Below are 17179 nucleotides of genomic sequence, written 5' to 3'. Positions count from 1 at the left end.
AGCCCCACAGAGGAGGGAGGGGCGGGGCGGCTGTCGCCGTGCAGCGCAGGTGTCCTGCRTCTGACCTCAAAGTGCACAAGCTTCAAACTTCAGCGTTGGCTGCGATTTTGACGCTGAAATCGCGTTMGGTGTGAACGCACCATAAGCCAATCAAGTTAGATAAAAAGCATTTTTTTTAGCAATGACAAAATTTATACAGCGCAGTGTTGTCAGATGATGCTAATGCTGATGTTGAATAGCATTTCTAGCTTCTAATTCAGCACTTAAGAGTGGCCAATTGTATTTTTTTTTCTTCAAATCAAAAGCCAACGTTAGTGTTGTGCGTCAAATTAGTCTTAGCTCAAATTAGCGTAATAATCTCAAATTTAAACACATTGTTAGGTGTCAAATAAAATTAGTAGTAATGAATGAAACCTTCTCATTACAATTATTCTAAATACAGGTTTTCTGTTTGCTTGGAGATATAATGTTGAAGTTATGGTGCAGCTAACAAGAATGCTAACTTTTGAGGTGTACTCCGTACCAATCAATCAAAAAATGCCTTACTCAGCACTTTAGTTATTATATTTTATATTTTGTTGTTTTGTCTCATTGTGCAAATGATTTCTTTTTCCCACTAGATGTGCGGCTTCTTCTCAACAATGACAACCTTCTTAGAGAAGGGGCTTCTCAGTAAGTAATATTTGATTAGAGATGCAATTTTTACAATTTGCACTGATTCACCATGTCTGTTTATGTCCCTTCTGACCATAATAATCAGTCTTTAAAGTGCTAATTTAAAACATGTTTTGAAAGCATTCTGATATTTTAAACATCTTCTGCTTTTTCTCAACTTGGCTTTTTTTTTCTTTTCTTTTTCCCCAGCTCATTCGCCCAGTACAACATGGATCAGTTTACTCCTGCCAAAGTTGAGGGATATGATGAAGCGGTGTGTTTTGATTTTTGGTCTTGTTTTTAGACGAGCAAAGCTGCAACACAAGAATCTTCAGTCTGTTTTGTCTCTCCTGTATAGGTTCTGATCACAGAGCATGGTGACTTGGGTCAGGGACGTTTCCTGGATCCYCGAAACCAGTTATCGTTCCAGTTTGACCATTTAAGAAAGGAGGTTAGCGAAGTGCAGCCTTATGAAGGAGATGGGAGTCTGAGAAGCTGGAGAGATGCCTGTGATGCTGCCCTCAGTGCCTACGTCAAAGAGCACTACCCTACAGGAGTCTGTACGGTACGGGGAAGAAAAGGATTTGGCAACTTTAAAATGAAGTATCACTGACTTCTTCCTAATCATGTGTTTTATAATATATTTTGCAGGTTTATGAGAAGACAGTTGATGGTCAGCAGACAATTATAGCCTGCATTGAGGGACATCAGTTTCAACCCAAAAACTTCTGGTATGTCTTCCAACAACTGTTTAAAATTTATCTGAATATATGTGAAAATGTGCTGTATAAAAATTATTTTAATAACATTGTTTTATTTCATCCCCCAAAAATGCCTTAATTATAGATGTCTTAGATCTTCTAAAGCTTCTGATTGTAAAAATATATATTTTTCTTTCTCCAACAAAGGAATGGCCGCTGCAGGTCAGAGTGGAAGCTCACCCTTGGTCAGTCCACTGCTCATGTGGTTGGAGTACTGAAAATCCAGGTCAGTGTGCACATTTATGTTGAAAATATGACTCATATATAACCATGAATATTTAACCTTTAGGGAGATTTATAACATTTTTTATCATTTTTTTATGTTTATCCGTTTTTTAACTATTTGTAAAACATATCCAAATATAAAATGTAACTTCATTCTCTTGTATTTTGGATCTAAATAGCATGTTTTCAAAATGTGGGGATCAAGTATTCTAAAAAATCCTTTAGGATGCTTGAATTTAAAGTGGTCTCATACTCTGAAATCCCATCTTGTCATAAATTATTTAGATAATTGTATAATATGATCAAAGTGTTTAGTTGCTTTATAGGATTAATATACCTTGTGAAGGGTGATGTTGGAAAACTGGAGTTCATCCTGCACTTGGGTCATTGTGTCCCATTAAGATAAAAAAGTGAAGCAGATACCCTTGATTGTCCAAAATCTTTCGCAGGATATTTACAGTATCTCACGGTTTAGATCTGGTTCTAATAATCAGGTTATAGTCTCTTTCTTACAGCACTTTCAAGCTGAGTGGGGGGCGCCTTCTTCCTTCACTTATGTGTTGTGTGAAATGGCTAAGGTTAATGCTGATCTTCCATTAATACACGTCTGAGCCAGCGTGCATTGTTGTCACAGACTTGGGTTGGCAAGAATATAAGAAATGCGGGGTGGTGTGTGCAATATATCTCTCAAAACAAATGCACTGTTGTCTTTTTGTTGATAGCAATGGTGGCTTCATATTGTTGAACAACCAAATGCTGTTTTATAGTGGGAATATTGTTTTGCTTCTTTATCACAGAACTATAATGTGAAATGACCTTATTGGTAAAATACCTTGTAAAGCTTATTGGAGAAACATGTCAACTCTTCATTATTTTTTAGATCTGTTTATTTACCTAAAATATCCTAAGAAAGCCCTTAAAAATAACCGTTTTGTGTCCCAAGGTGCACTATTATGAAGATGGGAATGTGCAACTGGTTAGCCATAAGGAGATAGAAGACTCCGTTGCTGTGACTGTAAGTAAAATTAATTAGTTCTGAAAAGTCACTTGGACAGCCTTTCAGCAAAGTTTGTAAGATAACTGCGTCATGTCTGATCTAAAAGGATCTTTTACTGTTTGTTTTTCAGAGTGAAACTCAAACAGCAAAGGAATTTGTTGACATTATTGAGAATGCCGAAAATGAGTACCAGGTAAGCTCCCCATTGCTTACTCTGTATTGTTCAAATCAACTTTAGAAGGTTTTATTTTTGTACATAAACACTGAAGAATTGTGTCTAAAAATACATTATGTTGACCTTACGTTGATTTCTTGGCTTTAGACTGCGATCAATGAGAACTACCAGACCATGTCTGATACGACCTTTAAGGCCCTGCGTCGCCAGCTGCCCGTCACACGCACCAAGATCGACTGGAATAAGATCTTAAGTTACAAAATTGGCAAAGAGATGCAGAACGCTTAGAGGAGGGTCAGGGACCAACCAGGATGATGCACACTCTCATGGGCCTACAACCCATCTATATATGCTCAAGGACTAACCAAAGCATAACTATATCAATATGAAGCAAGGAAATAATGAAGAAAAAAATTGTAACACAGGATTTGCAGTCTGTTAGGGACAGAAATGTTTGTCTGCTGAATGGAAAGTGCAGTTATATAAAAATAAAGTGGTCTGGAGATAAGTGTTACTTTTGAATGTGTGAGTTGTGTTGACGGTGTGCAGGGCTGTGGCTCAGGACTGCTTCTTTTTGGGGTTAAAAATAAAATCTTCCACTGTTTTAAGGAATCACAAAACTCTCCCAAGTTCAGGTTCCACTACTGTTTGTCTTAGTAACACTGATGTGGAGCTGTGAACACTGCTGTCTGCATCCAGGGCACCGAGCAGCTGATGACAGAAATCAAGCACATCATCACAAACCAGGGTTTTTGTTTGTTTGTTTTGGTCGTAGTTGCCATCTGTTGTGAAACAGAAAATCAAGTCTATTAGTAAAGGCATGATATTATTCTGAAAATAGTTAGTAGGTGCATTTAATACAAACAAAACATTTTATGAACAGCACAACCCTAGATGTGGCCCTGGCATACAAGTGCTCTCGCACCGATGTGTTTGTTGGTACCCGTTGGGTCAGAGGGAGAGTCGACTTGGCTTTTCTGTTGTGCTCCACTGAAGTCTTTCCATTCATGCAAGTTGTGATGACAAAAATGAAGAAAAAGCCACCTGAGCTGCTGCATCCATGATCCATTCTCTGTTCTCTTCCTTTGGCAACACCTCCATCGCTGTACAGCTTTTCCTTTGCATAAAAGGAAAATATTATCATATTAATCCAAATTTATTTGCCAAAATCTCTTTCCTATGGTAAAGAACTCCATTCTCCTGCTCATGTGTGTAAATTCCTAATTTAATATGCTTTTTCTTGTTCATTTGAGTCTTAGGCTATTGCGCTCATAACTGTAACAAACTGTAATAATCAATGCCAAGAGAATGCAAAGCAGCTGCCATATGGCAAGATCATTTACTGTAAATGTAACGTTACTCCTGTCAGGCCACGTCTTTCTGTATTACATGACATCTGAGTAGGCTGACTTTGGATCAGTTACCTGTTAGCTGTGCTATGTGCTGCGTTCAACCTTTACAGTGTACTACAGCTGTGTGCCGATGGGTTCAAAACTTCAAAACTGTACTGCCCCATTCTGTTCAAATAAATGTACTGAACATCTTGGTTATATTGTTTTTTTGTTGTCTTTTTTTCTGCTGTTGGATTTAGAGTCCTGTATGGTTTCTATTCAGAAGTTTGAAAGGGGAAACTAATAGTTGAACAGATCAATCAAAACAATCCTTTAAAGCAGGGGTCACTYAAACTCATTTTCATTAAGTGTTATGATAGCCCTCAAAGGACCAGTTGTAATTAACTTCAAAGTTTTATGTTTACCTGAGTAAACAAAGTGTGACGTTCTTTCTTATTGCTAAGGCCGAGCACGTCTAACACTTACTGAGCTCTATGTGGTATTTCCTGCATAGCAGCAGCATTTTAACACATCCTCTTATAAATGCTGAAATATATAAAGCATCTTATTTTGAGACTAATGCAGGGTTAAAATAAATTATTCAGGTGCAAGTATTATTATCCTTAACTTTTTAWATGTGCTTTATTTTGTTGCATTGAATCATAAATTTTAAAGTTTACCATTGATATAAAAACTATTTCCATTTTGAATTGAATAAAACTTTTTTTTCTTTTTTTTTGGCCGGCTTGACGAAAGTCACCCACAGGCTGGATCTGGCTCGCAAGGCCTTGGATTTGACACATGCTTTAAAACTTTTACATTTTTTTTTAATTAAACACCTAAACTATGGAAGGGAGTGTGTGCTACCTTTATTTCTTTATTGTTAATGGTGTTGAGGCACAAAATGCTAAACTTACTAAAATCCCACAACTTTATCATGRGACAATTTGTGTAAATAATTTGTCAGATGTGAGATATTTATAGTAGAAATCTTAAAAATTTTATTAGCCAGTATATTCAAAATGATGAATAACTCATTTGTAGAAAATACAGCATGACAGTGTAGCTTTATCTTGATTTGTGTGACACAAAATCAAGCACTGATGAATAAAAAAGCAGAAGAAAGCCATGTAGTGCAAAACATATCCCTTTTTTAGACAAGACTGTTCGTGAGGRCAAATGCATGCAATGTTCATTACCAGGAAATGCACAACACTGAACATTTGTACAGCAGTAAATGATTTGTATAGTCTATCATAAACAGACTAACGACTCGTAGAGAAAAATCTAAACCCTTTTTGTATCCTTTCTTGTAAAATGGTAGCGACATTTGTTTTTTTCTTTTTGGGTAAGGTTGAACAGTGTTTTTATAGGAACCGGATAGACAGGTTGAGTGATAACTGATCCGTGAAAACCTTGTATTATCTTTTCTTTCAAAAAGCAAAACAATTACCAGAGCTGCTTCTTTTCTACATACGGTCTCTGAACATTTTTAATATTAGATGAAACATAACTCATAAATATTTCAATTCTAAACTGTTAAACTTAGTAACTCTACCATCAAAACAGCAGTGTTAAAACAAGATACTAAATTTATTAAAGGAATCCAGAGTATATTTTCAGATAGCCTTTTTTCTAATAGTGTCTCAGGTTAGAGGTAGGGCTGTGGCAAACGCTGCAGCTGAAGTGTCTTGATTAGTTGTTTTAGGGGGCTTGAACAGGGAAATTACAGTAGCAGTTGATTTTTCAGCTCATTTGTTTAGCAGTTAGTTCGTATAACTTGGTTATTAACTACTGGAGGATAAAACCAGGTCCGATTCCGTGGCTCCCTCCTGGTTGTTGTTGTTGTGGCCACAGTTCCCCGTCAGCTCTGGGAAGAGGTTGTTCCGAGCCGAGAGACCCGGCGACCCTGGAGTCGGGCTCATCACGCCTGGCCTCCTGGCTGGACTTAGCGGGTGGGTCCTCTCTGAGCGAGGAGTGAGAGGAGAGCGAAACCCTGGAGAAAAGGGCCCAGAGGAAGGGGACCGCGGCGGAGGAGACCCTAGATTGCGGTAGTCTGTGCCGAATGGAGAGCTGCTGATCGGGGACGGCTTGACTCCGGCCTGCTGGCTGGTGAAGCGGGACAGCACCTGGGTGACGGTGTTGCGGGCCAGCTGCTTGGCTGAGCTGTGCTCCGGCGGAGGGGTGGAGCAGGTGGTCGGGGAGAGGTCTCTGGGGGAGAGGGGCCCGCCGTGCTGCTGCTGCTCCAGCTCGGCCTGACTCTGGAACTTGTGCCGGGCGGCCTGGAAGCGCTGGTTGACCCCGGCCTGGTAGGAGGACGGCAGGAAGCTCGGACTGCCCAGACGCTTGGCCAGAACCGGAGAGGTCACGGGGGAGCAGGAGAGGGAGGACGAAGCCGTGCTGGAGGGGGAGTGGGGGGGAGGGTGAAGAGGCGAATGAGGAGGCACGCCGCTTCCGTTTTCCACTCCATTTTCTGCCCCTCTCCCGTCGAGCGTCGTCGAGTCTGTCTCTTTAAGAGCGTTGAGGCCATTGGCCTTCGATGCCAGGGCGGCTTTAGGAGCAACGTTTGTCTTCGCCTCCGGTTCAGTCTGAACAGAGGTGGACACCATCACCGGGGACGGCGTCGTCTCCGTTACAGCTTGCTTCGTGTCTTCTTGAGCCAAGCTCTCCCTCAGCTCTTCCACTTGTTTTTCCAGCTCCTTCCTCCTCTCCTCCTCTGCTCGGAGCCTGGCTCTCATCTGCCCTCGCTCCGCGTCGAACTCGGCCAGCTGCCGCTCCGACTGGGCCTCCAGCCGGGCCGCCCCGCTCCTCTCGTTCTCCAGGGCGGCCCGGAGCGTCTCGAGAGCGCTCGTCTCTTCTCGCAGCAGTGCGTGCAGCTGGGAGGCCTTCTGGGCCTCCTCCTGAGCCTGGCTGTTGGCCTTCTGCAGCTCCAGGCTCAGGTTGGAGGAGAGCTGCTGCTGCTGGGACAGCGACGCCTCCACCTTGCTCACCACCTGGACCTGCTCCTTCTCCAGCCTCTGCACCGCAGCGTGCTCCACCTCCAGCTAGAAAACAGACCCAGAGAAATGCATCAAGGTGAGGAAGTGCTTCCGTATTTAACCACAAGGAGGCGACATCACACTGTTGGATTTTTTTTCTCATTTCTCAAACCATGCTACCTTTGTGACAAGATTACATTTTTGTATTGTGTCATTTCCAAAAGGTGTCTGTTAAAACTAATAAAGTAACATAATTATCAGCTGCCTCAAAAAGAAAAAGGCAGATGATGATGTTTTTGTCCATGTCATGTCATGCCATGTGTTACCAAAATATCTCAAGAAACACAGAACAAATTTGAATGAAACTTTCAGGAAATAACCTTTTGATGTGCATCTACAGCTAATCGGAATTAGCAAAAAAAAATGGCTATAACTCTGTCACTTTTACAGATAATATGCTAACATTTGATGTGGTAGTAGCTGAGAATGCCTTTGATTCTTTGATTTTGGCGCCGCTCAGTGTTGCATGAGACGGATAAAAAAAGTAATTTTCAAAGTTCAAAGAAAATGGCTACAACGCAATCTTTTCTCACCATAAGATAATTTGGATTTCATGACATGCAAGGTGACAGGCGTAAATTTTATTTTATTTTTTTTATCTTATGCCTTTTATTTTATTTTATTTTATTTTATGTTTCTTTCCCCATTTCTCTGGAATATTTAAATTTGGCAACCCGTAATACGTCTTATAAAATAGGTCCACCTGTATCACAAAGAAGAGGAAAAAATAAACAATATGTTGTTTAAGACGCAGAAAGKGGTCACATATACATGTCAAGTTGTATGAATTTTTCATAAATTACAAATTTTCCCACATTTTGCATGTTTATAGAGAATATCTTATGAGTTTTGTTTTTCAAAACTTTGCTTTAAATAACTCATAAAAGTCTCAGAGTCAGCAGGGTGTACTGAAATGCATTCCCCACTTCCTCGTCGTGCCTGCTCCTCTGCTGCAGCACAGACGCAGTTCTCTCCGCTTTAGACTTTTTGTGACCGTTTCAGATTTCTGAGGGTCAAGAGGCAACGTCAGAAGGGGTAGACATGTCACTGTCACAGTATGTCATTCATATGGCATGTTGATGGAAACTTYAGTTTGCCATGAGGTCACTAAAAGCTGACTGGTTAAAACTTTTGATGATTATTAGAAGGAAATGTAATGTGATAAAAATGCAACTGTGTGTGTGTGCGTGTGTGTGTGGTTTATGCACCATTAAAAACACCAAAGGTGGGAGATCCCAAGGAAAGAAGCTCAGGAACCCTTTGTTACATAAGGCCCCTGTGTAACAGTGTGTGTTTGTCAGCTGACCTCGCATTTGACGTGGACATCCATTATCTCGGGTTTCCTGAGGCCATAAAGCCCCCTGGCTGCTGGACAACTAAACAATGGCCTCTTCCTCATCTGTTTCTCATGAAACAGTTCTGTGCTCATGCGGATGGTAAAAGTGCTTCTGTGTGTGTGTGTGTGTGTGTGTGTGTGTGTGTGTGTGTGTGTGTGTGTGCGCGTGTGCAATGTAAAAAGACCGAGCCCTCTCCACCCTACTGAGTTACACAGCGGCTCCACGCTGAACGCATCCCTGTTCCGTCACTAAGTTTTAAATCATGGCTAGAACTAAACATAAGCGCTCTATTTTGCACTTGAGAAAATCAGTTATTTTACTAAGAACAAACTTGATAAATTTTGGGAAATCTGGTCTGTCTTTCTTAATTGGCTGGACCAAAATGATATCCAACTAGATGGGTGGAAAAAGGATTTACATAAGGTCGTATGATTACTTATACTGATGTTTTATGTTGGTTGGTCTATTGAGGGTTTGCTGCTAACTTATTTTACTTTAATTTATTTTTTATTTTTTCCTTCCCTTATACATACTGTACGTCTATTTTGGTTTGCTATGTCTGGGTTTATAATTTAAGTATGTACGTATGAGTGAATATACTGTATCTGTCTTGTTTTCTTGTTAAAATCAATAAATATATGTTTTAAAAAAATAACGTAAGCGCTTCATTTTCTCTAAAACAGCACAAAGTAGAAATTCATCCAGACACAAGAGAGGTGGACTGATTAGACTCACCTGTTGAAGCAGTTTGTCTCTTTCTGTTTCCAACATGAAGGTATAATCAGCACGCCGTGCAGAGTTCTGGGCGTGCCGCCGTTTCTCCTCCTCCAGATCAGCTATCATCTAACAAGAACACAGATGAGTGTAAAAAAATATGACTTCATGCACAGTTAGGTTTTTGGATAAGAATTCAAGTCTTGATACTAATATCAATCACTAGCAAATCATCTGACTTCGAGTCACATCAAAGCTAGAAAGTGCCTCACTCTTTGTGTCTTGTTATCAATATCAAAATACACTGTCTGGCCAAAAATAAAGCCACCACCTGGATTTAACTAAGGTCTATGATCTGAGGTTGCTGCAGATGGTCAGGTCTAGGTTCAGAAACAGTATGTTAGAGTGTGACCTTTTTTTTTTTTTTTTTTGAGGGGGGCGTTTTATTTATTTTTTATTTTATTTTTTATCTATTTATTAATTTTTTGGCCAGGCAGTATAATTCATGCATGTTCATTTTGACACACACCTTTGTCTGAATCAAGCGTGAGTCCCATTGTGATACACACCCCCCACATTACAAATCTGACACACGTTCGTAGGAACGTTCTGCACGTGGGTGTGACTTGCCACCTACCCTCCTGTGTCTGCTCTCGGCGGCAGCAAACTGTCCCATCATCCTCTCCTGCATCCTCTTGCAGTGAGTCATGACCAGTTTCAGAACAGCCAGAGGATTTGGGCCCACAGCCCGGGCCTGCAGGTGTGTTTGAGGCGGCGTGAGTGTGTTTGGTCGCTCCGCGGATTCGCTGTCCCGCTGCAGGGCCAGGAATGGATCGCTGAGGTCGTACTGTCCGTAACGCTCCTGCATGAAGGCGTCCCTGTGTTGGGCCTGGTGGACGAGCACATGACAGAAACTAGTTGGGTCCTGGAGTCCAGCAAGAGCACATTTAGTTCATTCCTGACTGAGCAGAAATCAATGTGTTTATGTAATATTTGTTGGGATCTTTCCTTTCTACTATTTAGCACAGGACATGATGTAAAATCACAGTTACAAGGTAAAAACAACTGAATTTAATGTGACTGATTTAAAAAAATGGATTTATAAGGCTTTGTGATCTTTAAAGGAATTCAAATTAAAGAAATGTATTAAGGGTTTGCTTTTATATGGATTTTAATTACACTACACATGGTATATTCTTTTATTACAAGAACAGTAATATCTTATATAATGTGGTTATTTGTTTGAATTGATGATTTTATGTAGATTCATGCCTGAACACAGATTCAACACATAACTGAACCGTTGGTCTTCATTAGGACAGAGAATATGATGAAGGCATGACTCTAGCAGCGTTAGGGGACCATCCTGATGATGCAATAAAATAGGCGGAGTCATGTCCTGAAGTTTTTGTAAAGTTGAAACGACTTCCGGAAAACGAGGCATGAACGCAGACTGAGGATAAACACTGCCTTCAGCCAGAGCGCTCTGTGTGGTTRGTTGTATGCACTCTTTTGCACATTCAATATCCTCGTATTGGTACATTTTCTGGTTGGCTCAAGCACATAAAAGGGTAAACGAACASGCTTACCAATTTTCTTTCAATATAATCCACCACATTTGAAGCCAGCATTTTAGACTAAAATGTCCAAATCGCAAAATTTGTCTGGCACAGTTCTGGCCCGTGCAGTGCAGRCAGCTCAAATGCAAAGAACGATGGCCCTTTGGTGGCCCAGATGTAGTTGCCCGAGGTGATCCATGCATAGGCCAGCACCACATTAACACAACTGGGCCAGCTGTGGCATTGACAGATTTGGGCCACATCAACTAAACCAATATTACAATATTACAATCAATATTACAATATCTTGCACAATCTGTTGGTGATCGGAACTCATCATGAAAAATAAAGTGTTGAATTTACCTAACTAAGTTATGTCAAATGGCTCTACTAAACCGAGTTTATTAAATGTAAAGCWATTTACTCAACTCRGTTTAGTGGAACCAGCTTGGTTAAKTAAATTCAAMWCTTCATTTCTTAGAGTGTGCGTAAAAATCCTTTTCTATTTACTTTCCCAATTGTTGTGAGCAGTTTTATGGCTTTTACTTACCATAAGTACTGTTCTTATGAGTGAAACGTATTTTTACCCAAGTAATTTTCTTTTAAGGTATTTTTACTTTTACTTTGTTATTTATTTCAAGTAGGCTACTTTATATCCCTCTGGTTGTAAATGACTCTCAGCTACAACCACACCAAATCTGTGCTTAATGTGTGCAAAACTGAATGAGTTATAGCAACTTTTATGTTTGCTAAGACTCCATGAGGTCCAGCCAATGATTCCACACAGCGAGACATGCAAAAACATGATCACTTTGGCGATAAAAAGCRAACAACGCAGAGTTTGTAGGAATGTGTGCGTCAGTATTTGTTCAGGAAGTCAGYGGTGCTTTAGTCAGCATGAGCTCAAGCAGATGGTCGTTCCTGTCAGCCCAAACACAAAGAGGTGAGGCACTGCTGTCCAACCCCCACAAGGGGCAGATGTTAACTCCTCCCTCGGGATGCAGGGGTGAAGGACGGGATCATTAAATCTCTTTCTCTCTCTCTCAAACACACACACGCACACACATGCACAAACACACACAAATGAGCACTTAATAAGTTATTAAATCAGCTAAAACATTTTGTTTAAAGAAAAAAAATGAGTCAGAAGAACTAGAATCTTAAAGCTAACTAAACTAACTTTACTCCACAGTAGCAAGTGTAATAAGATAGGCCCTGGCTGACCCCAGTCCTGGTCACAGTGCCACCAGGGGGTCTCATTAGCTTCAGAACCGTTAGCTGGTTTGAGGTTTGAGGCACTCGAGGTCGATTCGGAGTCAAAGTCCTACTTTTTGAAGCACATGTGAAAGACATCACACCTCGTGCCTTCAGGACACCTATACTTTTCTTCTCATGCAGTTTTCATTAGAGTCTCCAAACCACAAGCACCCGTTGTCCCTCAGCACAAACTTGACTTCTCGAGTCGGTTCACTGCAGTTTTATGGAAAAAAAAACCTCCTTCTGAGTCTGCATTTCTGTCCTCTTCTCCTCACTTGCTTTGGCACAAGTGCTGCATTTGGGCCTGTTTTATTTATTTTTTTCTGTGATGCAGTAGGCCACTAAATGCGAAAATGAGTATTAGTGCAGATATGTAGAGTTTCTGTTGGATTTCAGAGTAGAGCAGTAAAACCTCTTCATCCAGACAGAGACAAAACTGCAGCTTTCTAAGTTAACAGTCTTAGTCTACATGCCACAATCTTTAAATAGCCCATTAAGGGCTGTGTGTGCTCTGAACGCACGCGTGTGCAGAGGCCCAAACTTGGGATCTCGGTCGCTCGTGTTCTTTTTTATATTTTTGTCAGGAAAGGTCTGATCATAATGACAGGGTGTGTGCTCCTTTATGAGAGGGCACAACAAGTAAATCCAGTCGGCTTTAAAGCTCTCATCTCTGCCCAACTACTGATGATAAATATCTCCTATAGCAAGTCGTGGGAAAAAAGAAACACATTATGCAGAAATAATTTACAAAACGTACTTTTGAATTTCAAGTGTTGCTGCCTTTGAAACGGACGTGCTGGAGCACGTCACCTCCTAATGCATTCCTGCTGCTAAAGGTGTGAGAGGAAAAACCTGATGCCTTTCACCTGAAAAACTCCTCTGTCAGTCAGTTCCCTACAGCCTCAAGGAATAAATGTGGCCTTTGTGCACGGAAAAGACAGCCGAGTCCTGTTCTCTTAGTAAACCCCAAATGATTGTCACACATTGACCAGTAGTTAACAAGGAGGAAAATCACAGCTCTAAATTGTACAGATTTCACATCCCTGATAAGAAAGGAACAAATCCTCTTTATTGATGAAAATCATCTTTGAAGAACCCACATTGTGAATATGCCTAAATAAACAGATAACAGGATAAACTACATTAACTATTAAGTTAAATTTAAACAAGCCAATTAAACGATAAGTTGCATGATTTTGGACGGATAGAGGAAACAAATGCAGCTGCGGGGGGGTGACAAATGATAGGCGAGAGCATGCAAATTCCCGAATGTTGACCAAAAATTGATTTGCTGATGAAAAATCAATCCTTTAGTTGCAGACCAAGCAGGTGTGACAAAGAAATACTAAGGCAGGACTGACAAAGTAACTTCATCGACAAAATAAAACAGGAAGTAGGCATAAAACAACAAAAATTAAACAACAGAATACAATTTTAGATCTAGAACCCTGAAGCTATGACAAAACACTTATATAGTGCATATGCTAGGACTACACACTTTTACACACTATTATTATAGTGGGGCAGAATGAGAGTGACTCATTGTTTTTCCATTAACAACTCTGGCTTCAATGATGATAGAAACATTTTTTTTATTCTGTTTTGTGATTAACCTTTAATTTTGCAGGTATTATAGTTTAATTTTAGCCATTCACTTTGGTTATGTTCCGTTCAAGCAAAGATGGTGGAAAGGAAGCCACAATTGGAAAAGCTCCATTAAACACAAGCATAATATTAAAGTTGAACACTGCGTTGTCCTCAACAAGACTGGAGAGAATGAAGCTAATGAGTAACTGAGGCGTGAAAACAACATTGTACACTGAGTCAGTGAAACCACGGGTTTTGGACTGTGGAGACTTTTTGAGTAGTAGATCAGCAATTGATTTTCTTCCTTCTTAAAGTTTATTTTATTTTATTTTATTTTTTTGGACACAGATACTAAGGCCAGGTTAGATAACTGCTGTTGAGATTACTCTGTGACCCTGAAAATTGCCACATCTGAAGCATGAATACATTTGGTAAGATGTATGGGAGGCTCTGCTTTGCTGGCTGAAAGAATAAGAGAGGAGTTTGGTATTTTTGACGCTTAAAGTGAAAGTTGTTACTCTATTATTGTAAATTGCACACACTTGTTTCATTTTTGTGTTTACACTACAGTTCTTTGGACAGTGCAAACTTTAATGGAATAAAAATGGACTTTTAACATTAGCTAAATGTGTTCCATTTGTATACTTGACCCGTGAACAAGGTTTTACTCTCTTTAAATAGAGGAAAATCTGGCAAAGAATAAGAGAGGAAAAAAACAAGCTCTTCGGCTCGTGCTTTTTGAAGTATAATTAGGTCAGTGTTTATGGTTCGGGCTGTATCCTCCACACCTCCCACCCACACATTAACCACAGATGGCCCCTGAGATAACTGTAAGACACCAAACGAAACTCCTCAAAGTAATGTTTAACTGCCACAAATATTATCATCAGCAGTTAGTCATGAAACATGGAGACAGGTGAGTTCAGCCTTTGGCCAGACACTGCTTTTGGTGTAACGTTTATTAACATAAGGCGTAACAAGAAAGTCCTTTAGTTTATCTGAGTAAAAAAAAGGCAATCTGTGAGCCAATTCACTGGCAGTTATACATCTGGGCAAATCTTTATGGAAAAGTAAATAGAATCTGCTTCCTATTCTCTCAGATTGCCTGTTGCCTTGGTCTGGTCTGGCTGCTGTGGTTGTTTCGGTTTTATCTGCAGCGACTCTCCTGTTCAGTGTAAACAGCAGCGAAGGGTGTAGAAAGATATTAACCTCTGTTTGGAAGTTGAGTCTAGGCAAAAAAACAAACAAAAAAAACAGCTGTCATAAAAAAGGTATGGTTATTTAATTAGTGTTGTTGTCAACAGTCAGCCTTTGCTGTATAACAGATAAGCATCAGGTTTTGCTGTAGTCTGAAAATGCACTCAAATAGTTGACATCATACTGTATTATTCTGTCTTAAAGGCACAGTGTGTAGGATTTTGTCAATTCTTTTAGCCGAAATTGAGATAATCACTAACGACAATAATAAAAAAAAACATGTCTAATCATTGCAGACAAAGACCTTGTTTTATTATTTGTACCTCATAAAAAGCTATTTATATCTCCATGGTCGCGGGTCGCCCTACAAGCAGCCGCCATCTTGCACCGCCATCTTGTCTACGAAGGCTCATGAAGGACAAACTGCGGTGGCGGCGCCAAAAACGGTTTTAGTTGTAATACTATAAATGTAATATTTGTTGTCTGTCATTGTAGCTGGGATAATTTTACTTATTAAAGCTCATAATCTTACCACTTGAAACATCACTAGCCCTGAAGCTGCTGGTAGACATCGACGTTGGAATTATCAAAGGTTTTTGACACCTGAGAGACACCGTAGCAGCCCCTTTGTGTTTGGAAGGGGGGTGGGGGTGGGGGGAGGACCAGGGAGGATGATTCAACCACTCAACCACTAGATGTGGCTGAAAACAACAAATACTACACACTGTGCCTTTAAAGCTTATTATAAGTGCTACAATGCTTTACAAGCTGGCTCCATGTGGTAAACTCATATCATGTGCCATTAATCGTGAGGGAAAACTGTCACAAATTAATATTTGTGACTTTACGAACTGTGATCAGGGCAGTGTGGTGCTGTAAATATGCACGTGTGGTGGAATCAGGCTTTTAGACAGGATTTTGGAAGGTGTTTTAATCACCTGAACACCCACTCACTGCCTATGAAGCTTATGGAAGTGAAGGATATTTTGTGACTTGATTAACTGAATTTTAGATACATGCTTTGTGATCATTTTTAATTAGTAATCAGAGACTCTACAAGTCTCAATACGTGCCTCGCGCCAACAGTATAAAAATGTGCTGTTTTTCATTTTAGAAGTACTTACTTTCTTATTTACCATGATATCATATCCAGGATATGACGTCATATCCGAGGTGGGACTTGACTCTGGTATAAAGCTTTTGGTCACATGTTGTTCATGAACATGTTCCTTGGTCTCAGAAGCCAGGGTGGGGGTTCAGGAAACGGACCATACCTGAGGTTGTGTGTGGTAAACTCTACATGTATGTAAATAAATGAGAATTTAATTGACCTCCTCTGCATAATTTGGTCTCTCTTTTGAACATAATCTTTCAGTAGGTTGCAAAATTACTAAGGGGAAAAAAATTACATACGGAACGGATACGGAGAATGGGACGACAACACACAACAACAGCTACTGAAGCTGTGAAATTGCTACCCAACTCCACTATCCAAGCCGATGCAGTTTATTCTTTATCTGTCTTCCTCTGGCTTCATAAAATAATTGTGCCCCCCCACCAATAATGGAAGTTGACAAAATTTACAGAGAGGGGAAAAAAAAAGGTACGGATGGAAACGTCTTTTAAATCTCAGCAAACTTGAAGATCAGCACAGTGCCATGATGGCAACAGCTTAAAGGCAGCGGAAAACTTAACAGGGCATCCAAAAGTCACCTCTCAAGCTAAAATCCTGGGTGGAAGTACCTGCAGCACAGAGCTGACGCTAATGCTAACAAAGAGCTAAAGCTAACACTACAAACTTCACCTGAAATACCACCATAAACCAGAGTTTGACAATGTGGACCAAGGCCTTGTTGGTTACAACAAACTCTCCATCAGCAAATGGTGGAAACAAATTTACTCAGTCAATGTGTCCCTTCTGAGCAGCAAAGTAAGCCCTGGAATGAGATTAGGGTGGGCTGTTCAAATGAATGAGTTATTTGAGTTGATGCTTTTATTTTTATTTGTATTTTATTTGTATTGTTTTGTAAATTATGTTCTGTTCGAATATGTTCTGAGGATAAAAGGGGCAGACATTATATGATTTATTCTTCTTCTGCTACATTTCATTTTATTTTGATTTTTGATCTGTGTCATGTCGTTGTTTTTTATTGTATATAGTTATTTTTTTAATGAAATGAAAAATAAATATTTGAATTTGAAAAATTTTGAATTTGAATTTGACTGAAGGTTTGAATAAGTGTAAAACAGGGTAACTGATTTAGAGTCAAAGACATTTGGCAAGTGGAATTGTCACATATTAATCTTTATCTGCTAAAGGCCATAATTAATCATGATATATATATAC

The 17179-nt window shown here is 40.0% G+C and overlaps 2 protein-coding genes across 2 annotated transcripts in view; one reads left to right on the top strand and one right to left on the bottom strand.

Annotated features, from left to right (window-relative positions):
* Positions 1 to 4362, top strand: part of capza1b (capping actin protein of muscle Z-line subunit alpha 1b) — a 6150-nt gene extending 1788 nt beyond the window's left edge. The window contains exons 3-10 of the mRNA XM_014017474.1: positions 621 to 672; positions 865 to 928; positions 1013 to 1219; positions 1306 to 1385; positions 1563 to 1641; positions 2584 to 2655; positions 2768 to 2830; positions 2960 to 4362. Of these exons, the coding sequence (XP_013872928.1) occupies positions 621 to 672; positions 865 to 928; positions 1013 to 1219; positions 1306 to 1385; positions 1563 to 1641; positions 2584 to 2655; positions 2768 to 2830; positions 2960 to 3100 (758 nt within the window). The 3' untranslated portion in view covers positions 3101 to 4362. The remainder of the gene's footprint in view (positions 1 to 620; positions 673 to 864; positions 929 to 1012; positions 1220 to 1305; positions 1386 to 1562; positions 1642 to 2583; positions 2656 to 2767; positions 2831 to 2959) is intronic.
* Positions 4363 to 5118: 756 nt separating this feature from the next.
* The window catches only part of cttnbp2nlb (CTTNBP2 N-terminal like b), a gene marked incomplete at its 5' end in the record, with an annotated part of 17908 nt that continues 5847 nt past the window's right edge, over positions 5119 to 17179 (bottom strand). Inside the window, 3 exon segments of the mRNA XM_014017463.1 lie at positions 5119 to 7187; positions 9254 to 9361; positions 9870 to 10121. Coding sequence (XP_013872917.1) covers positions 5931 to 7187; positions 9254 to 9361; positions 9870 to 10121 — 1617 coding nt within the window. The 3' untranslated portion in view covers positions 5119 to 5930.

Source organism: Austrofundulus limnaeus, unplaced genomic scaffold, assembly GCF_001266775.1.
Source record: "Austrofundulus limnaeus strain Quisiro unplaced genomic scaffold, Austrofundulus_limnaeus-1.0 Scaffold3, whole genome shotgun sequence".
Taxonomy (NCBI): domain Eukaryota; kingdom Metazoa; phylum Chordata; class Actinopteri; order Cyprinodontiformes; family Rivulidae; genus Austrofundulus; species Austrofundulus limnaeus.
This window is presented reverse-complemented; position numbering and strand designations above follow the sequence as displayed.